The sequence below is a fragment of the Adiantum capillus-veneris genome, chromosome 25, assembly GCF_014529385.1.
Source record: "Adiantum capillus-veneris isolate H3 chromosome 25, ASM1452938v2, whole genome shotgun sequence".
NCBI classification, from domain to species: Eukaryota; Viridiplantae; Streptophyta; class Polypodiopsida; order Polypodiales; family Pteridaceae; genus Adiantum; species Adiantum capillus-veneris.
In genome coordinates, this window is record NC_140955.1 from 114,660,730 (window position 1) to 114,688,179 (window position 27,450).

The 27,450-nt window shown below is 42.7% G+C and overlaps 2 protein-coding genes across 4 annotated transcripts in view; one reads left to right on the top strand and one right to left on the bottom strand.

The window, feature by feature from the left end:
* The window catches only part of LOC147425495 (uncharacterized), a 174,524-nt gene that overhangs the window by 101,615 nt on the left and 45,459 nt on the right, over positions 1-27,450 (top strand). The window lies entirely within an intron of this gene.
* Positions 14,549-16,962, bottom strand: LOC147425496 (uncharacterized). Its single transcript, XM_086500385.1, has 2 exons — positions 16,340-16,962; positions 14,549-16,266 (listed from the first exon to the last, which is right to left on the bottom strand). The coding sequence occupies exons 1-2, from the start codon at positions 16,923-16,925 to the stop codon at positions 16,013-16,015; spliced, it is 840 nt and encodes a 279-aa protein (XP_086356511.1). The 5' UTR covers positions 16,926-16,962; the 3' UTR covers positions 14,549-16,012.

Here is a 27,450-nt window from a genome sequence, read left to right on the forward strand (position 1 = left end):
TTTGTAATCCTGGTCTATCGTAAGTTGGCCCGAATTTTGACATGTATCAAATCCTTCCAAACTTCACATGCTTAAACCTCTTACTTTGTAGATTTAGTGTTTCCTTATAGAATTTGAGTTCGACTTTCTTGGCTCTATTTACTGACTCGATTCTTATTAGGTTGAAAAAGAGAGTAAATTATTGAAAATTATTATTACTTGGCCAAAAATTTAGCCAAAATTATTTCTTACACTCAAATGTATATACTCTCACTCTAGGCATTTTGTCCATCAAAATTTGTCATTATGGCTCATTATCATGTCTCCGATAAGTGCAAATTTTACTAAAAAGCAAAAATAATAATAATTAAGCAGTAAAACAAACTTATACACTATACACATGATGTGTCATCATGTGGCATCCCTAGATCTTGTATGAAGTTGCTCTAGTTATTGTTGCTCCTGCTTCCCATTATAAGTCGTCCCAGATGAAGGTTTGTGTAATGTGCATGGGCTAGAATAACGTGTTTATGCAAGCCATGGAATGTGGCCCTATTATGCTGATGGAAGAGATGCATTGGGTAACACTATGCTATGCAAGGTGCAAGTACTGGATGGATTGCTCAGTGGTTTGCATTGGCGAAGTTCGATGTAAAGTGCATTTTTCAAACAAAATCCTTTGAAGATGGTATGTTTATTGCTTGATGGTTGGTTTAGTGACATTATTGTATGGTTATTGATTTGACTTGGCTTTGTTTTGGGTACCCACTTGTAGACTTTTCATGGAGATGGCAAAGGTTGTTGTCTCTTTGTCTCCTTTGCCAAGTCGGTTATTTTGTGGTTGTTGTCTTCTCCAATTTGAATTTGGGAATCCATCTATACCTTTGTTGCTTAGTAACTGATTCGAGTGGTTCTTGCTCCTCTTAAGCTTGGATGCGTTGAGTTTGAAGTTTGATTTGAGAAGGTTTCTTTGGGTAACCATAAATGCTTTGGCTTGGTTTTCATGATGAGTTTCTTTACCCAAACTTGTCTGACTTGTGTCGTCTGGATAGTTGTTGATGGTTTGGGTTGTGTTGTAGGCCGTGGCTCCTCTAGTTCTAGTTGTAAATTCCAAATGTGATCTATCTTTGCTAAGAGAGTAACTAAGTGGTGCCCTTAAGGTTATACTTCAGTGTTTCATCTTACCAATCTAGAGCTGCTTTGTACGTTCACATCCATAAGACTCACAAGATGATTGCTTCATTAAGATCAATATCTGCTATGACATGACACTATTGTGGACATTGGTTGTTATCAATGTTGATTGATACGTTGACTTGCCCGAAGCTAACTATTATCCCCTTGTTGGTTGCTTGGAGATCAATTTGATTCAGTGTCACTATCTCATTTGACAACTTTAGATACGTTGAATGCTTTATGGCATTGAATCTTGCACCATTATTCACAAGTGCTCATTTTGTTGATCCATCTGTAAGTTGGACACTGATTTGCATGTCCATACCTCCAAGCCAATCCGGCTTGATTTGTACTGCTTTGATAGGAGGTGGCAGTGGTTCTAGTCGTCCAATTGGAGCTAGATTTTGTCGTTCTTGTCGCTTCAAGATCCACAACTTTGCCTCCTCCTCCGCATGGTCTTGGATGGCTTGAGCTTTCTGCTTCCGCTCTTTGTGAATTTTATTTATCATGTCAAGAGAGAGGCAAATGATACTTCTTTAATTTGCAACCAATGATCCAATTAGCTTCTTGCACCACCTTTTATCATAAACAAGGGAGTTAAGTCGTAGTCACTTGAAAGTTTGTTTTCATCATCGTTCCCTAAATCATCGCTCCTTAAATCATGGTATTCAGTAGCTTCAAAGAGGTTTTCAGTTTCTCGGATCACAGAAACCATTAGAAAGGGTCTTATATCATAGCCATCTTTGTCGCAAAATGTGGTGTTAATCAGCTCATTTACGTAGACATCGAAAGACCAGTATTTGATCCCAACCAAAGGATTCAAATATCTTCTCTGGAAATGGCTCCTTAATGTAAGCTTCATCTGCTACTAAATGATCTAGGATGCAATCTTCTTTGCTAAAACTCCTGCATTTTGATGCCCCGCACATCCAAATGTGAGCATCCTTCACTAGCCAAGCAGACAACTGTGTTCCATCAGAAGCAGTGAAGCACATCTTGAGATACATCAACGGCTCAGCCAGCAAGTGCTTATGCTTTGGGAACAATGATGTATCCATAGTTGGATACATTGACTTGGATTATGCGGGTTGTGTGGACACTTGGCGATCCACATCTGGCTATGTTTTCTTCTTTATGGAGTGACAGTTTCTTGGAGATCATGTCTCCAAAATTGCACTTCATCTTCCACCATTGAGACAGACTGTGTTGCAGTTTCTAGTTCCAGTAAGGAAGCTGTGTGGTTATCTCGTGGGAGACCTTGGTATACACCAAACTCCAGTGCTACATTGCGATAGTCAGAGTGCGATTGCATTAGCAAAGAACCCCGTGTTGCACTCCAAGTTGAGACACATAGAGGTCAAGTATCATGTGGTACGGGATATTTTGGCTAGCAAACACATTGAGTTAGCCAAATTTCACACGGATGAAAACCCAGCTGATGCTCTAACGAAGAGCTTAGCCTCTGAGCGGTTCACACATTGCATAGAGATGATGGACGTAGGGTGAAGCTATGGTCATGCTTCATGTTTGTACAATTGTACATAATAGCCACTTGGGCCATGTTGGCCTTCAAGTGGGAGATTGTTAGCAAGCATCGTAGCAGATTATGGCCAGGCACCCGTCCACTTACTTATTCATTTGGTTATAATGTCAATAAGGAGTTGAGAGGTATTACTCGCAATAGCTCCACCAAGTGTTGTGTATCTTCTCCTCCCTTCTCTCCTTCCCGCTTACTCTTATTCATTTGGTTATAATGCCAGTAAGGAGTTGAGAGGTATTACTCTCAATAGCTCCACCAAGTATTGTGTCTCTATAACACTCAACCAAAGCCGCAACATATGCTACCTCTTTTGAATGATGGTAGAGTAGTAGTTGACTACACTTAGTCAACGCATGAAAAATCATTACTCCATGGATGATAACACACTCATATTCATAGCTAATCAAGAGTATAGTTCAAAGACCATCCTCACCAGACAAGAACAACTAGCAGCTACACCACCAGCAACGCAACCAGTAGGACCATGCTATGAATGTGGAGGTGACCATTGGGCACGAGGTTGTCCAACCAGGGTCAACGAATACAAATCTTTGGATTCTATGACGGTTGTGGAAGAGGCCATCTACTCCAACAATATGCTGGGAATCCAGATAACAAGGGGAAAGCAACAATAAACGTTGTAGAAGCAATGCCTTCTTCACGAGGATCTGAGGTTGAACCGACGACTCCTATAAAGGTGATGACTTGAGCTCAAGCTCAGGAAGCTACCAAAAACACACCTGTTGAGGAGGAACCCACATTGCCGCCTCAAAAAAAAATCGAGAACATTTAATTGAGAACTGGAAGAATATCCTGGAAATCCAAACGAGACAAAATGAAAGCAAAAAGGTTGAAGTAGAAAACCACCCTAGAAATCGAGTTGCAACAAGCCAAAGAACAACTAAAACAAGAAAAGAAAAACAGAAAATAAAGAGAGAAAGAAAAATCATCGAAAATATCATCGGGAGGTTCAATCTTGGTAGAAAAGATGAACGAGCAATCTTGGTAGAAAAGATACTAGACATGATATTGCAATCCTATGCGGCTAGACTCAATAATAACCAAACTTTAGGACTAACCTATCCGCATCCATAAGAGAAAACCAAAAGAGTGGAAGTGTACAAAAGACTTGTTGAGACTACTCAAGCCCTATTATAGCCTGAAGCTCCAAAAACTTCTAAGTCTGTAACGGTGAACGAGCAACTAGACACGATATTGCAATCCTATGCGGCTAGACTCGATAACAACCAAACTTTAGAACAAACACTACTGACCTATCCGCATCCATAAGACAAAAACCAAAAGATTGAAAGTGTACAAAAGACTTGTTGAGCCTCTACTCAAACGATATTACAACCTAAAGCGTCGAAAACTTCTAAGCCTGTAATGCAGGATCTGGGAAAAGAGAACACGGGAACACATGGGGAAACCAACACAAATGAAGAAGACAAAATTCAAGGATTATGTGACCGATGCATAAAAGATCACTTACTCATGAATTGCGCTCAGAATCCACATAATAAAATAAAACTTGTGGAAACAGATAAAGAGGATCCACTTACGGGAATTTTCGCAAACACGACAGATGAGGGTAAATCTTTGGAGATGCAACCAATTCCAGAAGTAGCAGAGCCCATGGCCTCAATCCCTATGGGAAACAATCAGAAACCACAAAGATGGTAGTGCTACTTTACAGTCAGCGCCTATCCCTGAGATAAACATGGAACATGAATTTTTCCAAGGAGATATACAATCTCTATATGTGGATGCTGGGTCTGTAGCATCTGAAGAGAGTAAACCACACTCTCTATAGGCTTTGTCATATTTTATAGGAGAACTTAAAACAAAATCTTAGGTTAGAGTGGTACCTTCTAAGTGGAAAGCCATACAAAAAATGATGGATACCAAACGCTTGCATGAAGTGATGTGATCCCCTATAAGATACACCATTACTTTTATAGAGTTGTTGAAAGTTAGACTGCATCTATGGGGCCAAATGGACAAACACATGGAAAAGATGGGGTTGAAAATCCCTTCACACGACCAACTCGCTGATGACAACATGGATGAAACATTGCATAAGAATCCATAGGCAAAGCCGATACCAGTGAATAAGGTGGGTGACTATTGCAAAGGAGAGGAAGGAAATACCACTTTGCACTCAAGTAGAAGGGAATAAAAATGTTAGCCATACTTGATAGTGGGGCTAGAATGGCCATTGCTACAAAGGGAATCCGAGAGAAATGGGAAACGCCAGCTCTCAAGAAAACATACATAAAACTGCAATTAATTGATGGGTATGTGAAAGACCCTTGGGAATGTTGGAACGTGATAGTATCCTCATTCGAGATAGAATACAAATACGCCTTTGCGGTAGTTGACTTTGGAAAATGCAACAACTTTGAGGTTATTTTGGGATGTCCATTTATGCGTCAACTCAAAATGGTTCAAGATTGGGGCTATGACCACCTCTACTTGCAGCATAAGGAAGTCATAACCAATGTAAACACGAAGGACCATAGTTACAGGGATGTAAACCGAACTCCGAAAGAAGACTTTGCACCACAATGCTTTTTTGCCCTGATTTTCCATATACCTGCTAACCACTCCCACTGCATATGCAATGTCTGGCCGTGTGCTAACCATGGCAAACATGAGACTACCTACTGTCGAAGAGTACAGTACCTTTTCCATCGCTACCTTTTTAGCATCCGATTTAGGACAATCATGCTTGCTAAGTTTTTTGCATGGAGCCATTGGGGTACTCAATGCTTTCCCCCTTGCATATTAAAACATTACAAGACCTCGTGAACATACTCTTCCTGTGAAAGTTCAAGTATACCATGTTTTCTATCTCTCTTGATACGCATACCAAGAAAATGATGTGCATCACTTAAATCTTTCATAGTAAACTGCTTGCTTAAGGCATCCATGAGAAGTGCAATCTCATCTTTTGACTTCCCGGCTATGAGCATATCATCCATGTACAAAATATAAATGATGTGTGAACCATCGTTCAACCTCCTTGTGTACGAGCAATGATCCTCTTGGCTCTATACGTAACATTGGAACTAAATGTACTTATTAAATTTGATGTACCATTTCCTTGAGCCTTGCTTTAATCCATACAAAGATTTCTTGAGTCCACACACCAGTTTTTCCCGTATTGGCTTCTTAGGATTTATTGTAAAACCTTCTAGGTGTTTCAAGTAGACATCCTCTTCAAGATCCCATGAAGAAACATTGTCTTCACAACCAGTTGGACCAATTACATGTCCTCGATGGCTACTAAACCAAGCACAAGACGCAATGTAGTCATCTTGAGCACGGGAGAAAAGATTTCATCAAAATTCACACCTTTCGTTTGCTTGAACCCTTTAGCAACCAATTTAGCCTTATACTTAGGCTCGGGATCATCGATGTTATACTTCTTCTTGTACACCCATTTGCATGTCAATGCATGTTTACCCGCAGGTAACTTTGTCAATTCCCAAGTTTTATTTGCTAACATCGAGTTATACTTAGATTGCATAGCCTCTTCCCACTTCACTGTTGGGTATGCAAGCCCAGGTTTGTGTAGCTCGTGGGCACAGTCTCCTAAAGCATGCACGATAGTCCACTTGCAAGTTAAGTTTGCATGGCCTTTTTATGGCTTTATATACATTGTAAGGTTCTTTAATTATCAATCAACAAAAAAAAGCGTGTTCGTTTTGCTCCTCTGTGTATCGACTACTCTTTCTTTCTCGCTCTCTGCTGTGTCGACTCCTGCTCTCCCTCTCTCTCTTCTCGCGTCCTCATTTGTGCTACACCTACACGCCATGCCTCAAAGGTGGCATCCCCCATAGCATGTGCCCAACAAATTGTATCAGAGCACTTGGTGGTGTTCTTGGGGCAACCTGAGGTAGCGATAGCAACTGCCGTTGGCAAGGCGAGAAGAAGGTCAAGTAGGAGAACTTGACGCAAGCAAACAGGCCGTCAAGGGAAGCCACAGAAAAACAGGCCGCCAAAGTAAGGAGGACAATAACTCTTGCCATTGGCAAGGCTGGAGGGTGCATGAGACAAGGCAGCCGGCTCTTAAACCTTGTGCACGTGGGTGTGGTTGCGCAGCTGCGGGCGTTGATCTGCTCACGGTGCCATCCTCGCTACGTGCGGTGCTTCAGAAGAGTCACTACAGAACGTTATTTTTTGTTATACAAACATAAAACAAAGTTTTAATTAAAATCTCCTATTAAAGCACAGGTTCCCACCCGATCAGCTCAGTATTTGGTACTCGATGATGCTCATTAATAGCAGATTGAAAAGGAGCATATCAGCAAGGGTGTGGCGTCACCAAAGCTGCCTCTCAAAGGCTGCAAATTGGCCTCCAAAGCTACAAGATGAGCATCATGCAAACGGTTTTAAAGTGGTTGATAAATCTCCAAAAATCGAAGCTTCTCGAGAAAGAAAGACAGAGGTGATTATTCCATGGTTTTGCTTCGAGCTAGGTGTACGACATTCTCAAATACATCAACAAATGCTACACATCTCACAAGAAGATCTCCTTCAGGAAGTCAAACACTGATACATGAAGAACTACTCCGCGACTACAATACAAATTGTCACAAATTATTTTACCAATTCCATGTTATAGTCTTGTTTTGTTAATATCATTTTCAAAGCCTTGTTTTAACCTCTCGGTAGTCGGTTACTATCATGCCAAACTTTTTTACGGGTTATAGACACTGCCACAAAATAAATGGTAAGACCACTCTTTGTTGTTTGGTCGAGTTCTGGTCTGTCTCACACTGATGGTTGTTTGAGAGAAGTACACACACACGCCTATGTTATTGTCAAGATTGTCAAGGGGGGGGTCTTCTACTCATGGTTTCAGGTGAATGAACTCCACCATGGTATGTCTGTCTCGAGTCCATTGTCAGTAGTTTGGGCTTGAGGGGGGGTTTGGGCTTGAGGGGGGGTTTGTTGGGTATGCAAGCCTAGGTTTGTCTAGCTCGTGGGCACAGTCTCCTAAAGCATGCAGGATAGTCCAGGTGCAAGTTAAGTTTGCATGGCCTTTTTATGGATTTATATACATTGTAAGGTTCTTTAATTATCAATCAACAAAAAGAGCGTGTTCTTTTTACTTCTCTGTGTATCGACTTCTCTTTCTTTCTCGCTCTTTGCTGTGTCGACTCCTGCTCTCTCTCTCTCTCTCTTCTCGCGCCCCCGTTTCTGCTGCACCTGCACGCCATGCCTCAAAGGTGGCATCCCCCATAGCATGTGCCCAGCATTCACGCTATCATCCATTTGAATGGCCTCTTTGTAGCAAGTGGGCTCACCGCAATCACTGACTAATAAATAGTCCAATCCTTGCTCAAAACGCTTAGGTGTACGAGTAGATCTCAAACGTGCTAGTGTGTACTAGTAGAAATATGTGTGTACTAGTGGAAGGTGCATCACTAGCTATCATAACAGCTTCTCCCGAAAATTCTTGAGGTAAGTTGGCTATAGACAACATAGAAGTGACCCGCTCCTGAATGGTTCTATTCATCCTCTCAACCACACCGGTTTGGGTGGGTGTGTAAGGCGTGGTAAATTGTCTTCTAATGCCTTGTTTACTGCAAAAGTCCTTGAACTCGGAGGAGATGTACTCGCCGCCATTGTCACTTTGCAAAGATTTAAGCTTTCTACCCAATTGGTTCTTGACCAAGGCTAAAAAACTTCTGAAAGACACTAAAGACGTCACTCTTCTGTTTCAAGAGATATAGCCACACCTTTCTGGTAGATTTATCTATGAATGTCAGGAAGTATAATGCTCCCCCTAGAGACTTGACTGGCATGATCCACACTAGTCGCTATGAACGAGATCTAGAGGACTCCCTAACTCCTTGTCCAAAGGCGGTGATGTCAACCTAGTCTGTTTTCCATAGATACAATGCTCACATAAAGAGAAGTTAGAGTAATCTAACACATGGATATAACCAGAACATTGCAAGACTTTCATTCCCTTTTGATTCATATGACCTAGCCAGTTATTCCACAACTCTGTAGACTGCAGCTCGGCTACACAAATAGAATTCTCTTTCACGAAAGAGACATAAAGTAAGTACAATGAGCCAAACTTTGGGCGTTAAACATGACCAGATTCCCCTTCTTGATGATCCAAGAACCATTAGCTAAGATAGTAGTGTAACCCAAATCATCCAGTTGTCCACCAACACACATCAAACTCTTTGTCAATTTGGGTACATGTCTGACATTGTGAAGCATAACCAGTGCCATTGTGCATAGAAAACTTTATGCTTCCCACACCACATATATCAAGCTCATAAGAATTGCCTAGCTTCATTGTGCCATGCGTAGCAGCGTATGTAGAAGACCACTCTTTGTGAGGAGTCATGTAAAAGCTAGCACATGAGTCCACAATCCAAATTTTCGCATAACACTTGTCAAGAGCTAGCAATGCATCAGGACTCAAATCCGATGTGAAAATCAACACATCATTTGGAACGTCAGAAACTATCTCAATGATTGATACTCAAAACACATTAATCTCTTCAATTTTTACGTTGCTTTTAGGTTTGTTAGACTTCGCTTTCACTTTGCCCTTGTCACGCCCGAATGTGCGGCAATCTTTCTTCAAGTGTCCCTTTTTATGGTAGTAATAACACGTAACATTTCTCATGTCGTTGCCGCGATGCTTGCTACGACCTTGCCTATGATCCTGAGAACGACTGCGTTACGACCACACTGTTTTTGTTTGTCACAATTTTCACTAGCCACATACGCATCACCATGCCCACTCGCATCAAGGGATTGACGTCGAATCTCCTCAGTGAGCAATACACTAGCAATATCGTTGAAAACTCGCTTGCCATTGGGTGCAGAATTGCTTATGGCTGTGTTGAAGGTATCCCATGACGATGGTAGAGAACATAGCAAGAAAATGGCTTTCATTTCATCATCAAAATTGAGACCTTTTGAAGTAATCTGTGAAAATATGTTGTTGAACTCGTTGAAGTGAGAACTAACATTAGTGCCTTCTTTCATATCCATGTGCATAAGCTTTTTCATCAAGAAAACCTTGTTCGAGGCATTGTTGCCACCCCATGTTGCATATAGAGCATCCCATAAATCTTTGGCATTGGTCTTATTCATTATGGTAAAGTAAATGGATTGACCAAGATGCAAGCGAATGGTCGCCATAGCACGCTCATTCAAGTCTTCCAACTGATCATCAGTGTATGCATTCTCTCTTCTATCACGCAAGGGTGCTATCAAGCCTTTGTTGATCAAAACCTTGCATACGTTGCTATCAAATAGCAAAGTTTGTGCCATCAAAATTTTTGATGTAGTTCTCTTCTCTTGCGGAAGCCCTACTTGCAGCCATGACTCAAGAGAATATGGCCAAAAACTTTATGGCGAATTTATTGGGATAATTTTGGTAGAGTTTCTCCTAAAATAGAAGCAGAAACTCAAACCGAAATCAGTAAAAGCACTGTGTAAGAACAAACGAATGTGCTAGGAGCAAACTTTGAAACCCAACATGGCAAAAGTAAGCGTATAAACTGCTCAAAACACAAAATCAATTGTTGTATGATTGTCAACTCAACGTCAAAAAATACATATCCTATAGCGAGGGTACCGTAAGAGGGGAACTCTAGCTACCTCTATCACCAAAGGTATCCTAACATTAGAGAATACTCCTGCTCAAAGAAAACCTCACGCACGACCCTCCAAAGGCTTAAGCAGACACAAAACGACTAGCCACATTCTGAGAAAGGTCTCTTCCGGTTTGAATCTCAAAAACGGCCCGGAAAACTGCCAAAGTATCACGCCAAATCGGTACCACAAATCAGTGTACATATGCAGTGACCGCAAGTCAACGTACATGAGTGACTGTGCACGAACAGGTGCCAAATACTGTTGCGTACAGTAAAAAGGATCCCTGCGGGGATATTTGCTCCCAAAAGAGCTCAATAGCACTATGTGCTCTCAAACAAACATGCATCTATCAACGCAGCTATCCGCAGAGATACTGCTGTCAAAATGATAACCAAAATCACATGAAAGGCGCTGTGCCTGTAAACGTCCGAAAACCTGAAAAAAATGTTGTATGCATGCTCAAAAACCAATCGTGTACCTGCGTGTTGGTGTAGAATGCGAATGTTGGTGCCGATGTTGGCCGCCAGACAGAAATGCGCTAGTCGAATAACTATCAAAGAAGTCAAAGCTGAAAACTGTGTCGTAGAGAGTAATAGATGCCAATGCCGGGTGTCACTCCTCTATGATAGAGACACCTCACCCATGCATGTTGCAAGCACGTTCGTCTGCGGGAACGCTAGTGTCGGGGTTAGATGTCGAAAATCTATCGTATAATGTAAGCGATGTCGTCGGTGCCAAGTCACCAAGATAGTGTCAAAACTGCCGCCGAAGAATGCAAAAAATCGAGTCGATAATGTGAATGACTAGTGGAGAGCCGATCTGCTCTCAACGCAGATGTCGACGGTGAATTGTCAATGCCGAGGCCGCCTCGCGCCGTCAGATAGGAGCCTCCGATGCTGAGAACTGAGATCGAGTCGGTGTCGATGCAGAGTGACGAGTTGTCAATGTCTGGTGCGCAGTGACGAGTCATCCACATGTTGAAGTGTTGAAACCCTGCTCTCTCTCTCTCTATCTCACATCTCTGTTCTTTGAGAGTGAGGAAGTCTCTCTCTCTCTCTTACTCGCTATCTCTCAAGCTCCCCTACTACGGGCTCTAGTTGTCGAGGGCTTGGTGGGATCAAGAGCTTGCAAACACTAAGTGTGAGCTTAAAATTGGGGAAAAAATGCTCCGCTTCGGAATCGATTTTTGCACTCTATCAATTGACGAAGGGGTGAGAGCTTTCTCTCTCTGCCCTCTACTGCTCGATCCTCTGAGTGTGTGTGTTTGATTTCGACACTCCACACTTGCTGTAAGCCCAATTTCAAATGTGGAATCTAGATTCTCCTTGCTTGGCTTCAAGCTCTCAAGCCTTCAATTGCTTTCGAGCTCTAGTGTATGTGTACACACAAGCTCTCCTAAGCTCTTCGACTCTGCTTGATCCCTGTCTGCTGCTCCTAAGTTCTCATGCCTGATTCTGCAGATCCACCTGCTTGTCCTTCTCAAGCTCACTGTAGGCTCCCGATTTGAAGGGTCGAAAGCACTCCCAAGATCGCTCGAATTTCCTGATGCTGGCTCGATTCCTGCAGAGAATCCAAGCTCTCAAGATTCCAATCCTTGGAGTCGCTGCACACGTGGATAGGGGAGGGAATGCCGACGGAGTTGTGGGAATTGAGGAGGTGAGTGCAAGAGAGGGAAGGAGAGGAAGACACATTAGTTTGGTGGAGCTTAGAGAAGGATAGCTTCTCACTCCTTATTATCTCATTATAACCAAATAATGTAAGTGGACGGGCGTCCTGTCAAAATCGGCCACAGGGTCCCCTATCTTAACTGGTGATCAAGAATGAAAACTTGACCTAAACATGAAGGGACTAAACCTAGTCACACATGGTTTTCCTCGTGGTAAGCAAACTCGAACTAGAGACATAACCTTTCCAATTGGATTGCTTTGTGCTAACATACATATCTTTTAGCACAAGCTTAACATTTGTAAAATGGCTATCCATCTCTAGATGATTGGCATTTACAATATTGAGTTATTTCTTCCCAATTGTTTAGAGCAATCCGCCAAAAATGATGTGGGTGATAATGACTCCTAATATTTTGAGTAAGTTATATAATCTATACATATTATAAACAACCACCTTGGTTAACTTTAGAGATTGAATAGTGAATGAAATAAACCGTACAAAATTTATTCAATTCATCTACAAGCAACCAAACCGAGCCATGACCTCTCTTGGTGATTGGTATATTTACATTTAATCTCATAGAGATTCTACACATAGAGTGCAAAATGCCTCATAAGCTATCAGTTTCATGAATTTGCATGTCGTTCCAAATCTATCTTTTTTTAATAATATAAGAGACTGGGGACTAGCCCATGCACATCTCACCCAACCATGCCATATATACACCCTTGGCCCACTAAATATAGGCCCTCTAAACCGTGTATGTGTGTGTGTCTTGGCCCTTGGTGTGGCCCTTCTTACAAGAAGTGTGAGGTGCTGGTAGTTAAAAAAGTGTGAGGACTTTTGTTGTGAGAGTATAGTGTATGGAGAATGGATATGAATGAGTTTGTGACCAAGTGATCCCAAAATCACAAAATTAAACCTATCTAATTTTTTAATAAATTCATGATCAAAAGATCAAAAGCTCATACACAAAATCCCACCCATTTCTAGCAATGAATAAGTTCATGATTAAACCATCAAAAACCCATACACTTGTTTCTTTTTGTTCTGTTGATGAATAAGTTTGTGATCCAAAAAACATCAATCTACACTCAAAAATTAGTCAAAGATGAAATAAATTAACACTTTTGGTTCATCAATGAAATCCATCACTGATTGAAACACAAGATTCAAACTGAACTTCAACTTGTTAAAAGAAAATGAGCTTCGTTCTTCAAAGAGCACACTCTGATTTTTCAAAAATTTTAGAACACTCAAATTCAACCTCACACACGAAGTTTGTGATCCAAAATACATTAATTTTTTTGGTTCAATAATGCAAGCCATCATTGATTGAAACACAAAACTCAAATTAAACTTCAGCTTGTTACAAGGAAATGAGCTTCCTTATTCAAGGCACACACACTCTAATTTTTCAAAGGTTTTAGAACACTCAAATTCAACCTCGCACACTAGATTGATCAGTGGGGAAAGATAATGTGTGAGAGAGGTGAGGTAGATGTAGATGAAGCAAGTAAAATTTTTCTCAAGATTGGTATCAAGCTAGCCTTTACCTGCGCTTATAACCTAGACGACAATATGAGAAAGAGGGCATCCTCCTCCAACAAAGATTTGGTTTAGGCATGCAAAAGGAATATTCGTGTGAATGGCCAAGGTTGCTACCATATGCTTTATGGGCGGATCATAGAACTCATACCTCAGTGGTTAGAAGCAAGTGATCCAAATTGAGGATGTAGTTCTTGGCATTTATTTCCTTGAAAAGATGACATATAAGTACCAAGGATCTTCTTGCATGGCACATAAGGAAACCTAAACGAAGACTTAAAGATGTTGAGCTTGGAAAAACTCAATTGAAGAATGCAAGGCCAAAAAACAAAGACATGTTTGACAAAAGGTATTGGCTTAAACCAAAGGCTATTGAGAAATTGATTCGGTCCTAATAATATGTACGCTAATAGACTTCAAAACTAGCATAACTTATTTTGAAACTTTAAACAAAGGTAAAACATTTGGTTCAAAATGAAAATGACATCAAAATTTTTGTAGATCTTAATGAAGATTGAACTTGCATAGCAAAACATGTTGGAACACACCGAAGATGTGCAGGTTTAGAGAGAGTGGATGTTGTGTCATTGCACATCCATAATGTGAAATAGTGGGTATGAATCCAACTATCATGTATATAGATAAATGAGCAAAAGTGCCACACTTTACATATGCTTCTATGGGTAACCGTCGCATGAACATACCATTTTGGGAGTTGGACCTCAGAGTGCAATGTTGCTTATCATTTTAGATTCTAGAATATGTACAAAGTGTTGTTAGAATGTTGGAAAATACTTTGGTTAATCTCAATGTATATGCTCCGCCTACAAAGCTCTACGTGTGAAAAATGTTGAAAATAGTTTTCCACCTAAAGTTATGCCAAATGGTCATAAATAGTGCGAAAATAATGTTAAGCCTTGATTTAGAATAAATGATTCCATGAATTTAGGAAATTTTTGGAAGTCGTTTGCTCAAGAATAGATTTTTGGGCCGAAAGTCGGACTAAAAAATTGCTCAAAATTAGCCAATTTGAAGAATATTCGAAACTTTTTGACACGTTTAAAGAAGCAAGGAGTTTGCTTGCTTGACCTAAAACTTGCAAACTTGCTCTCTTGTAATAAGAATTAGGGTCTCCTTTTATCAGTCCAGTGTGAGAAAAAATTGGAGTGTGTTGAAATCTCAAATGTGGTCGTAGAACTTGTTGGATTCACAAGCAAAACATTTTTCATCAGTTTTTCCATTGACATCCACGATCTGAGTAAGGATATGGTGTCTCTTAGCATTGATGCTTTCTTGAGCAGCAGCAATCCAGTTACTTTTGCACATATCTTAGTATTCTTAAAGATCTGTGTAAAGCCAGGCGCATATGCATGAGACATGACCATACCATGTTGCCATAGTTCACACTGGAAATTCTATTTAAATGTGGTGAAAAGTTCATGTGATAAGAGTATCTAAATGACTTGGTGCAATAAGGCAACATGAAAACAAGCACCATCTCCTTAGAATAGAGCTTACCGAGATTCCAAGAGCATAAACTCTTGCAAGCACATGCATAATCTTTAATAGAACCGACTCGCAGGTATAGCTAATGCTCTCTATTATGAGTGTGAAGGTGAGCAAAACTCCACAGAAACACAAGAAATCAATACTCCCATCGGTAAATCCCACACAACTCCTTGATTGCTATCATGGGTAAACCTGTATATGGAGCGGTGGGCTTGCTCTTTGCAGGCAAATCAACAGTATGCCAAGCTGCTGTGGAGACAGTGCTGAAAGGTGGTCACCCAACCGACCCCCGAGTGGCAATACAAATCTCCAATCAATCACAGCATCAGTAACCCGCAACTCCGTACCAGCCATTGATTGCAGCACTGGCTCTATCTCGACCATCCAACAGCCGCGCCCGACAATCTCTGGCATGATTGTCATGCTAACTTTCATTTCGACCTAGCCCCAGGGATGCAAAGGTTGTTAGTAAGGCTTTCCCTCTACTGCCAAGAGAAAATCTCCTCTCAAAGTTGTGTGGGAGCTACTACTGTGACAGTCTACGTCTTTCTGTATGCCTCACAAATTCCCCCTCACTACAAGAATCCTTCCAATCTTGTAGTCTCTGTTTAGCTTTAAAACTTTTCTACCCCAGTTATCTTGTATTCTGGCCATCACCATAATGTGATTTCTTCAACCATGGAGATGTAATCTGGTTTGCAATAAGATCATAGAGTACAAGCCAAGACTCTCTCTCTCTCTCTCTCTCTCTCTCTCTCTCTCTCTCTCTCTCTCTCTCACACGCACGCACAGAAATACCAAAACCAAAACCAACATAACTTAGTCACGCCTTGATTCCATAAAAACAATTTTCAAGAGTTGATAAAAGACGGGCCTTGATATCAAGTCATTTCAAAATGGCACCGAAACACTTCCAACCATTGGAATAGTTATGGAAGGAACAGGTACAAACTAGGAGATTATACAAGAGACATCCGAGATCACACTGATGGGAATTATCTTCACAGTTTTGATAAGCTCACCATGCCCACCGTGGATCATCCCTATGATTTGCATATCCTTGTTGAGAATCGGTCCTCCAGAGAAACCTTTGTCGGCTCTTGCATTTGTCGTAGCCAAACTCCACGAGTGAGACTCCACAAAGCCAGAATTCAGCATCTTCTGAGACTCAAGTGGTGACAACGATGAGTATGGAGCTAGCATGCCTGCGTAACAAAACATAAAGTTTAGGGGTAAAAACGCAAACTTAAAGCCACCTAAATTTTTCAAAGATCTCACCTGCCGTCACACACTTGGAAGTCCAGCTGAGCTGACCAGCATCAATGCCTACGACCTCGAGTGTGGAAATTGGAGCTATGAGCTCTAGAAATGCTACATCCCGCATGTAGTCAACTTGACACTCGGCCTCTGGTCTCACCCTAAGAACCTTTAGCTTCACAACTGTATTATCGTCTGGAAGTTGAAAATACAGCTGCTCTGATCTTGCTTCATGGACTATATGAGCACAAGTCACTACACATGGCGGCGTCGATATCCACCCTGTACCGGACGATGATCCACTCAATGTGAACACCCTGCCCATTTTATACGGTTTGTCAAACAAGAATTGTTTTGCACGCTTTAAGAGAGTTTGATCAGAACTGGTGCTCGGTAGAGAAGCTGAATGGCAGGGTAATGGAGGGGGCAATTGAGCGCTCCTTGTACGCTGCATAAAGAGAGAATTATCCACCAGATCTGAAATTTGCACCCGCTCTTCTAGTTTGCATTTCCTTTTAGGCGGCTCCTCTTCATCATCAAGAAAACTCATAACCTGTAAAAATTGTGCTTGCTTTTGAAGACTCTCAGCTTCAGCTTCAGCTTCCATGTTATCAAAACCTCTCCAAGAAAAGTTTTTCACTGCAAATTATTCAACAAGTTAACTTCCAACCTAGTTGACCACACATGCACACACTCAACCAAGCATGCATCAGAAAAGAAAGCCAGCCAGCAAATAAGCACCACTCACACAGAGAAACCCTCCAACAACAGGCCTTTCATAGATGTTAACTCTCTCTCTCTCTCTCTTCCCCCATGAAACCACTCTCTGTTGTGCTGATCCCCTCCTTTCCTTGCCTTTTTCATCACTCAGTTGCTTTGAGCTCACTGACTTGCAAGCTCCCATGTACTGCTGCCTGCTTTCACCACCTGCTGTCCCTGGCGGGCAGCAAATGCAGCAGCGAAGGGAACCTCTCCATTCGTGCTACTCCACTGTTCAGTGTTCCCTCAACCACCTCTCCATTTACTGCCACTTTATCTGCACACAGCACACACACTCACATCCAGTAGAATCCTCACATTTCATCACACAGTGCACACACACACACACAATGCCAAGACAAAGGTGAGGCACCCAGATATACACCAACAACCAGAGATATGGCGCCTACTCCCTGTTGCGCTCCTCCCCTCCTTTCCTGCGCTATTGCATCACTGCACTGCTTTGCACTCGCTGACCTGCATTGCATCCCACATGTACCGCTGCCTGCTTTCACCACCTGCTGTCCCCCATCACTACTGCATTTTCTGCCCATGACCTCTCTCCATTCGCTGCCTCCCCAATTGTTAAAGGTTACCTCAACCATCTCTCTGTTCGATGCCGCTATTATCTGCACATGCACGACGCAGGCACGCGTGCCACAGCCACATCTAGTACAATCCTCACATTTCATCACACATACGCACCAACAGAATGCCAAAAGAAAGGTGAGATACCCGGTCACATCCTGTGTTACACTAACACCCACAGATATGCTGCCTACCACTAGTTCACGTGGAATAGAGGCTACAAAAACTCACTGAGATCGTCAACAACTGCCTCCCTCAAAAAGAAAAGAACATGTTAGGCGAGCTCTCCAAGGAGAGGCTCAAATCATCCGACACATGATACATCCTTACTCAGCAAGAGGATACCTACACTATGGAGATCAAACAAGCTCAAAGAGTACTCTAAGCTACAAAGAGAGATCTACGATATAAGAAATGTTAAAAGGACACAAAAAGAGGGCTTACAGTAGCAGGTAAAACAGAAGCACAAGAATGTTAGGTTATGCGGGAGGAATGTTCATCGGCGACTTTATGTTTCTATGTCTTGTAACATGCATTTGTGTTGCATTGTGATGTGCCAACCACTGAATATCCCTAATTGGATGAGATTGCCTAGGTATGTAATTTTAGTGCATCAAGACACCAGTGGAAGATCAATGCGGTCAAGGTGTGATGGCTAATTTTACTACGCCGGAATATGCAGACTTTTGATATGGACGAAAGGAGAAGCCAACTCCTCGATCAAAAGAGCCAAAAGGAGAAGCCAACTCCTTGATCAAAAGAGCTGAAAGGACAAGTCAACTCCTTAACAAAAAGAGCAAACTGATTGTCCTGCAGAATGTCCCTTAGAATAACCCTCGGAAATTTTTGAGCTAACTTGAGTTGTTTTGCAGATACACTGTAATCGCGGACGATTACTCTCTTTTAAGAAGGGGAGATGTCACAAACTGCTAACATGTCAAAGCCCTGAAGAATGGAGCCAACTTACAGATGTCGGTCGAGGGGCCTAAACCCTAAGAAGAATAACTAATAAAAGAAGAAGTTTTACCAACTTATGGGGACCCCATCCGATGGGGCCCAAGTGACATAAAGGATTAGAATAAAGCTGGACCCTCACACAGCGTGAAATTGTTGACGTGGCAGATTTAAAAAAATTACGCTGACATTGCTGACGTGGCAGGCTGTACGGATTTCCACGTTTTCCATTGATTGTTGACGTGGCAGTTGTACGAAATTCCGTGATTTGTTGACAACTTTTTGGCATTGTTTTTGGACCAGAAGCTTTTGAGATTGAAGGATTTTCATGGCTTTTCATGTAAACTGCTTTTTATAGGCCAAGGGCCTTTACATATGTGCTAAGGACTCATTCTCTGGCATGCTTCGTGGAGAAGGTGCAGAGCGTGGAGTTTCAGTTTGTATTGTGTTGATGCAATATAAAGAAATACCGAAAAGGGACGCGAAGGTTTGGGGCCAATACTCTCTGGGGTGGAATTCCGCCACTCCGTGTTGCGTGTCGTCTCTCTCTCTCTCTGTTCAATTGTTATTGAAGTGCTAAAAGTCTATTCAGTCTGTTCTTTCTTGTTGGCATGTGGTGCCGTGTCAAAGCCCTGAAGATTGAAGCCAACTTGCAGATGCGGACCAAGGGGCCTAAACCCTAAGAGGAACAAGTAGAAGAAGAAGAAGTCCTACCAACTTATGGAGACACCGTCTGACGGGGCCCCAAGTGACATAAAGGATTAGAATAAAAGTTGGATCCTCACACACAACGTGGAATTGATAACGTGGCAGATTTTTGAAAATTACGCAAGCAGTGTTGACGTGGCAGGCTATACGGATTTCCGCGTTTTGCGTTGACTACTGACGTGGCAGTTGTACGAAATTCCGTGATTTACGCTGGCAACTTTTGGTATTGTTTTTGGACCAGAAGCTTTTGAGTTTGAAGGCTTTTCATGTAAACTGCTTTTCATCGGCCAAGGGCCTTTAAATATGTGCTAAGGGCTCATTCTCTGGCATACTTCCTGATGAAGGTGCAGAGCGTGGAGTTCCGGTTTGTACTGTGTTGATGCAATATAAAGAAATACTCTCTAGGGTGGAATTCCGTCACTCCGTGTCGCGTGTCATCTCTCTCTCTCTCTCTCTTAGTTCAGTTGTTATTGAAGTGCTAAAAGTCTGTTCAGTCTGTTCTTTTCCGTTTGCACATGGTGCCCGTCTTGTGACACTAACTGCCTATAATATGAGCACAAGCCCAAAAACCTTTGAACTTCATGAATATTCTTCAAATTAGGCCAATCACGAATGGTCTCAATTTTGGCCGAGTACATCTTTACACCTTCCATTGAGACCATGTGTCCCAAAAAGAGTATCTCAGGTAAGAAAAACTCGCTCTTTTTCACATTTATAACCAACTTATGTTTCGGTATTGCCTGGAAAACTTGTAGTAGATGGTGTTGGTGCTCTGCTTCACTCCTGGAGAAGACGATGATGTCGTCAAAGAACGTGGCCACAAATGATCGGTACTCTCTAAAAATCCTATCCATCATATGGTTCAATCTCGCTAGAGCATTCTAAGGCCAAATTGCATCATCAAATATTTGCACAAACCAAAATTCGTCTTGAAAGTTGTATTGTAGACGTCTCCAGGAGGAGTTCGGATCTGATGATATACACTCTTCAGATCAATTCTGCTGGAACAAGTGGATCCCTGAAGTCTGTCGAGTATACCATTGATCCTAGAGATAGGGAATCTGCTTTTTATGGTGATTTTATTGAGAGCTCTATAGTCAATGCACATTCTCCGAGATCCATCTTTCTTTAGTACTAGCAATACCAGTGAACAGAAAGGTGAAGAGCTAGGTTGGATGAGACCCTTTTCCAAAAGTACATTTTACGTCGTTCGTTATTTCTTTATTTTGGGCTCAGCTAACTTGGTAAGGTGGCCGGTTCGGTGGTGTACCACCGGGAATCAAATCAATCGTGTGATCTTCAGGACGAGGAGGAGGTAACTCGTCTGGTAGGCCTTCAGAGAAACACTCCTGTGCTTGTAGAAATTCTTGTCGTTTCTTTTCTAAATCAGACATATTTCACCTTTGTTCATCATTTAGTTCTTTTCAAGAAGATCAAGTAAACAAAAACACTGGATTTCAATAATTTGGAAATGGCCAAAGCTGATACAAGTGGGAGGGATTCGCCCTTCATCTTTACTTTCTTGGCTCTATAATCGACCACGGCACGGTTCTTGTGGAACCAAGGGGTTCCTGGGAGGATGTCACACCCTTCCAAAGGCATGATGTAAAGTTCTCGTGCCCTAAATACCGCTGACAATGCAAACGAAGTTTGCCAATGACAGGGGTAATGGAAACATCTCGTTCGGGTGCGGCTAAAACAGCCTCTGCTTGTGGCCCCATCTGCTCGGGTGTAATTTCAAGTCAAGCCGCCAATTCGGGTGAAATAAGGTTTGCCTTGGCTCCTCCATCAAAGAAGATTATGGTTTTTTGATCCATCTGATCCGGGTCAGTCTCCACACAATCCGGTACCAGTCTTGCTTTCGTCTTTCCTCTCCTTCACCGTTCTTCTTGTTCTCGAACTCTCTCACCTATCTTCTGTTTGTTCTCTTGTGGGATACCGTGCGGATATGTGTCCTTATTTTCCACAATCAAAGCACTTTTCCGTTTTGAGGTACTCGGATTTCTGTTCCTCTGTCAGTGAGGCATGTGTATCAATGTAACAGGGAATGGGCGGAACACAGCCCAAACGTTCCGAAACAGCGTTCCGGACGAGTCCCTTTTCCGAAACGGAGTCGCGAACGGAACACCGTTCCAGAATGGGGTGTAACTGGAGCGGTGTTCCAAAACGGTGGAGGATGGGGCGGAATGTGAGGCAGAACGGCGGAACCTCACATTCTGGCGGAATGGCAAAAGTAGGCATTTGGGGGCAGATTTGGGGGGCAATTTTGGAGTTGTTTAGGATATTGATTTGAGACTAAGGTAATTCAAGCCACTTTAGTCGATTGTTCCGGCCCCATTCTTGTTCCGGTCCCCCCTCCTCCCTGTTCCCGTCTCGTTCCGGATCCTCTCGTCCCGTTTCCGTTTCGGGTAACTATGACGTGTATCCTTCTTTTTCTGAAACTTCCCTCTTCTTCTGTTACCATTAGTCGAATTTTGTCCGGTCCTCAGTTTCAAAAGTTGATCAGGTGAATAAGTCAGATTACCCAAATCTAGAGCAACCCTTGCTTAGCATGTCCCATGAGTTGTTGTATAGGCTCGGACTTCTATAGTAAGCAATAATCTCGTATCTCTTTGGAAAGACCACATTAAAATCGCTCGATATGTTGCTTGAAAGTGATCTTTTTAAAAAAAGAGGCAAGTCGAAAAGCATCCCAAAATCTTTGGCAATAAATATCTGAAGTACCTTCCTTGGTCATCCGAAGACGATTCCAAGCAGTGACCATGTCACGTTCATACTCCTGAGTGAGCCAAGAGGAAGTGACAAGCCGCTTAAACTTCAACCACTTTGTCGGTGCTTCTTTTTGTAACAAAAGAGTGGACCACCATGTCTGTGCATTTCCTTTCAAATAAGAGGCTGCCCTCCTAATCTTGGAGTGTTCTAAGTAACGCCCTCCAGAAAAAGCTATGTCAAATTGTTGAACAAAGGCGAGGGCCTTGTTGGGTATCTCGGAAGCCTGAAAAGTATCAAACTTTAGTGCTTATCCACTCTACTTGAATTCTTGGTCTTCTTGTTCTTATACTCAAGAAAATCATACTCTATAAAAGTTAATTTTCTTAGAGTAGAGCATTTGATCATCAGAATCCGAACTCTCAGAAGAGAATGAGTCTTCCTCGAAAGTGTCACAAGATTTCCGAGATCTTCGATGGGATCTGCTCTTCTTTGCCTTCTTGTTCTTGCCGTGTTTTTTAGTTTTTCTTCTTTTTTTGCTCTTTCTGTCCTCATCACTGGAATAATAGGAGGAAGAGCAATACGAACTGTCAGAAGTGCATGAGGATGAACTAGAAACACCCTCAACGTACGCGATTTTGTCTTTCTAAATTTGCAAAAGAAGACTAGCGGCCCATGTAGCCCCTGGGCTACGTCTTTTTGAATGCTTCTTAGTCTTCAAGATTCAGTTGACTCGTCGTTCTACCACATCGTCAAGTTCATCTTTAGTGTACACCTGCGGAGCAGGTTTTTTTCAAAGCTGACCTTAGAGATGAGTCGATGGATGTATGCCACCGGGTATGCATTTCGTTGATCGGATGCTTGGTCAAAAATTTTGCATTCGGGAATCCTTCGAATGTTGAACTATCTACCGAGCGCAAGCATCAACCTGCTTCTGACACTGCCTCCCCATTCGTTCATACTCCGTGGGCCATGGTGGCCCGTACTCTTGTTCAAAATCGACAGAAGGTGGTCGTCGTCCATTTGAATTTCCGTACTCTCACCCGACCCTGAGTTCTCAAGTGGATTGTTTTGGTCCTTGCGGAATTCGTCAGCTGAATCCATGTGTGTTGCAATAGAAGGGATCGGATTCTCTGTAGAAGGAAAATCGACTAAGCTCTGATACCACTGTAATAGACTTGGTCTACATGATGCTTTCATTGGAGAGGCTAGCCTAAATACTCAGCACCAAAGCAGACCACTTTGCCGAATCGTATCTCACTTGAGGCTTGGGTCAAGGAGCGTCAAAGGGTGGCAAAAAGATGGAGGTATGTCGCACTCTTATTGAGTGCAACATATCTTTTAATGTGTTGAGGACCGATCAATGGAAAAGAATGGTAAATGTAATTGCACAAGTAGGGCCTCCTGAGACTGGGACAAGGCTTTGATTACACAATGATGAGAACCACCATGTTGGATCAACAGAAGGCCTTGATTGACAAGGCTCTCACCCCCGTGAAAGCAAGATGGTAATAGTTTGGTTGCACCATCATTTCTGATGGATGGGCAGACATTCGTAGGCGGCACATAATCAATATTCTTGTGTCGTCTTGTTTGGGCATCTATTTCTTGCGTGTTGTGCATGCAACGAGGGCAGGAGATCGAATCACAGGGGAGTTCATTTTTAGGAACATTTTGGACAGCTACCAATGAGGTTTGCAAGGATGCAGAGCCCCAAAAGCTTGTAAATCAAAAGCTGTCCCAAAAATAAAGCATAGCCATTCATCTTACAAGGCCTCTTAGGAAAATAAAGTAAAAGCTCTCTCAATCTATCTCTTGCAAACTGCGTAGCCAAAAGCAGTAGCCAAAACTGCCGTAAAATCTACCCACGCAAAGCTGCCACGTCAGCTGTACGGATTTCCGCGATCAGTGCCACAAATCACGGGCCTGTCCGTACTGTGCAACCACGTCATCATTCCAACGGGGGTTCTTGCAAGAGAGGGTGTGTGTGTGTGTATTGGGCAGCCAGCAGCCACATCACCAGTTTGTGACATACCTCCCTCTTGAAAGCATTGTAATCGCCCTCGATTACGCCAGCAAAACAGACAGAAGCCATAAACTGTCTTACCAGACAACGACTGTTAGTACCGACGCACTAGGAACACACATCTAGCACATGTACCAAATCGAAAGTCACATCACATGAAATCACAGGACATCAATAGACATCACAGGACATCACATGACAAATCACATTCAACATTCATTTGGATCTCAGACCATGATTTATCGGCAATGCAATTAGCAATCGCATCTAGATCCACTCAAGTCCTCATAGATTCCCGATTGACTAATCCCTATTGCAACCATGTCTATCGAGATCATTCAGACCAAAATGATGCAGTCATTTCCTCTATCAGTTCCTGTACTTAGACAAGTCAAGAACAAATCAGTATCATATTATCGGGAATTCCAATTCATAAAGTCATTACGGGCTACAGCAGAATACTGTCAGCTCACACTATCCGTGAAACTCAAAGAGACATTAGTGACTTCAATATCAAAAATTGAGGCAATACGTTGACAAAGGAGTGAAGCGACTCCCCTCTTGTGCATACCCGCTGCACCAGATTCCGCCCAAGCTGAATTCTGGGTTTCATTTAGAATAGACTATGCTAATCCAAATGCTTCGAGGTAAAGATTCACAATCTGAGCAGTATCTGGTAGGTCCTCCTCCTCCATTAACTTCGCATCCAATGCAGGATAGTTCTTCAATTTAACCAAGAACCTCCTTATCGCTTTACCCTTAATCTTTCTGTCTTTATGTGCCAATATCTGTTTTGGAACAAGGATCTCCTCGTTTTCTTCCACTTCGGGATGCTTATCAGGCTCCCATCTTCGAGCACATTGACTTTAAAAGGCCTCACGAGCATAGTTACCAGAAACGGGAAAACGGAACGGGAATGCGGAACAAAATGCCATTCCCTATTACAGGTACTCACGTTCGAAACACGGAACAGGGATTCGGAATGGGAACTTGGAATGGGAACGGGGAACGGAGACCTGAAAATGGCCATTCCCTGTTACTATGCTCAGGAGACTCACATGAAAAGCACTGTGAATCCTCCAAGTCTCGGGCAGCTTCAGTCGAAAGGAGACATCATTTATCTTTTCGAGATCTGGAAAGGGCCGTAGTATCGCATACTAAGCTTTGGAAAAAGTCTCTCCTTTCCCTTTTTCTTTCTCAGGCGTGCCTTCTCAAAACATAAGAGCACCCAATCGTTCTCCTTCAATTTCAAATCGTGACGATGGCAATTTGTTGCCTTTTTCCATCTTTCTTGAGATTTCTGCAAGCCCTCGCAGACCTTGGCAAAGCCGTGTCCAAGTCGCGCATGTACTCATCGGCTTCAAAAATCTTAGCTTAGGAAGGATGGAACCTTCGTAGCACCTTCAACAATCTCAAATAGCACCTTCCCCGTTGAAGAGTGTATCGTGTTGTTGTAGGCAAATTCCACCAAAGGTAAATACTTTTCAGATTGAGTCTTCTAATCCGAAATGTAAGACTTCAATAAATCTAGTACCACTGAATTGGCAATCTCAGATTGCCCGTTAGTCTGCGGATAGAAAGATGACGAGAACTGCAACCGCGTGCCAATGTTCTCCCAAATAACAAACTCGTTAATCTGGGTTCCCTGTCGGAGACAGTCATCTCGGGCATGCCATGTAATCTGAAGATCTAGGCCACAAACAGTCTCGCTAAATGATCTGGCTTGACTGTTTTATTCACTGGAATGAAATGGGTTTGCTTGCTAAACTTGTCAATAACAATCTAGATACCATCGTGACCACTCTGTGTTCTCAGGAGATCAAAAATGAAATCCGTTCCAATACTTTTCCAGAGGCGGGTGGGTATGGGCAAAGGCTGTAACAATACCTGTGCTTTATGCCTGTCAAACTTGACCTTCTGGCATACCAAGCAACTGCGCACAAACTCGTCCACATCCTTCTTGAGTTTCGGCTAAAAGAAGTATCTCTCTACCCCTTTCAAGGTGGTAGCAATGCCGCGGTGACCCGTAAAAGGTGGACAGTGGTATTTGGTCATAACCTTTTCCCTCAACGGCTGTGTAACGCACAACATGGTTTTCCTCATCAAGTAGCTATCCCGAATGGAATATCCCGCTACTATCTCCCCATTCCGTATCCGAGTGAAAATATCTGCAAAATCAGTATCCGTGGCATACTGATCAACCATATCCTCGAAGCTCCTATGATGTATCGCAGAAATAGCCAGAACCAACGGCTTCCAGGACATAGCTTCTGCCACCAAATTCTTATGTCCCTGCACATGGACAATTTGGAAGTGAAACTGTGACAAGATGTTCGCCCACCGCATCTGCTTTTCCGATAGCTGCTTCTGTGACAAGAAGTAGCGTGAACTCTGATGGTTTGTAAAGACAGTAAAATCCGCTCCGAGTAGGTAATGCCGCCACTGAGTAAGAGCATGGATAACCACCAAAAGCTCTCTCATAAATCTGTGTTGTCAATTCCGGCCTTGAGAACAATTGGCTCTCGTAAGCAATGACATTGCCTTATTGCATTAAGACTTCACCGAGACTACGACCACAAGCATCACAATATACTTCAAATGAATTCTGCAAGTCCGACAAAGTCAAAAGTGGTCTTGTAGTCAATTTCTCTTTCAATGTCTGAAAGGCAATCACCTCTGTGCGTCCCCACGAGAAAGGGACTCCTTTCTGTGTCAAAATTTGCAAAGGGGAAGCAACCTCTGCAAACTTTCTAATGAACCGCCTGTAGTACAAACACAAGCCCAAGAAGGTTGTGACTTTATGAACATTCTGCAAATCGGGCCAATCACGGATAGTCTCTATCTTGGCTGGGTCCATCTGCACTCTTGCTGTTTTTTTTTTTTTCCGAGAAAAAGATCCTTCTATTAGTTACTGAAACTGCCCATAGGGCTACAACCACCTCTTCAAGAGAGGGCTACAACAACCATGGTGGGAGACTCTCCCAATGAAAACACCAGTATATGTACAATGGGGCTAAATCAAGAGATAGGGGGAGGGAAGAGCCACACAGGTGGTCGGTAATGCCATCGGAGTACACCCTGGACTATGGTGTACAAAGGCCCAGGACGCCAGAGTCGAAGAAAAGCCTCACGGCGGTCCCACATGCGGTCGGAGCTGCCCTGTAGTCCCTCAAGCTGTCCTCTGAGAGTATGGATCAGCTCTAGCCAAAGTCATGAACAGTCTCTGCTGGTGGCACAGGGCGAGCCTCAAAGATGCGGAAACAGCGGGCCCGCCAGATGAACCAGAGTGTCAGGCCACTGATGAGCTCACAACACTCCTCTCTCTCACTGCACCACTCCTGTGGAGTAAGCTCTGTGGCAGGCTGGAGTGTAGGTCGCCCCTCCTGCA

Coding starts and splice junctions, on each gene's coding strand:
- LOC147425496 (XM_086500385.1), bottom strand. CDS start 16,925: ATGGAAGCTGAAGCTGAAGCTGAGAGTCTTCAAAAGCAAGCACAATTT. Junction 16,267..16,339: donor TTCCAAGTGTGTGACGGCAG/GTGAGATCTTTG, acceptor TTTGTTACGCAG/GCATGCTAGCTCCATACTCA.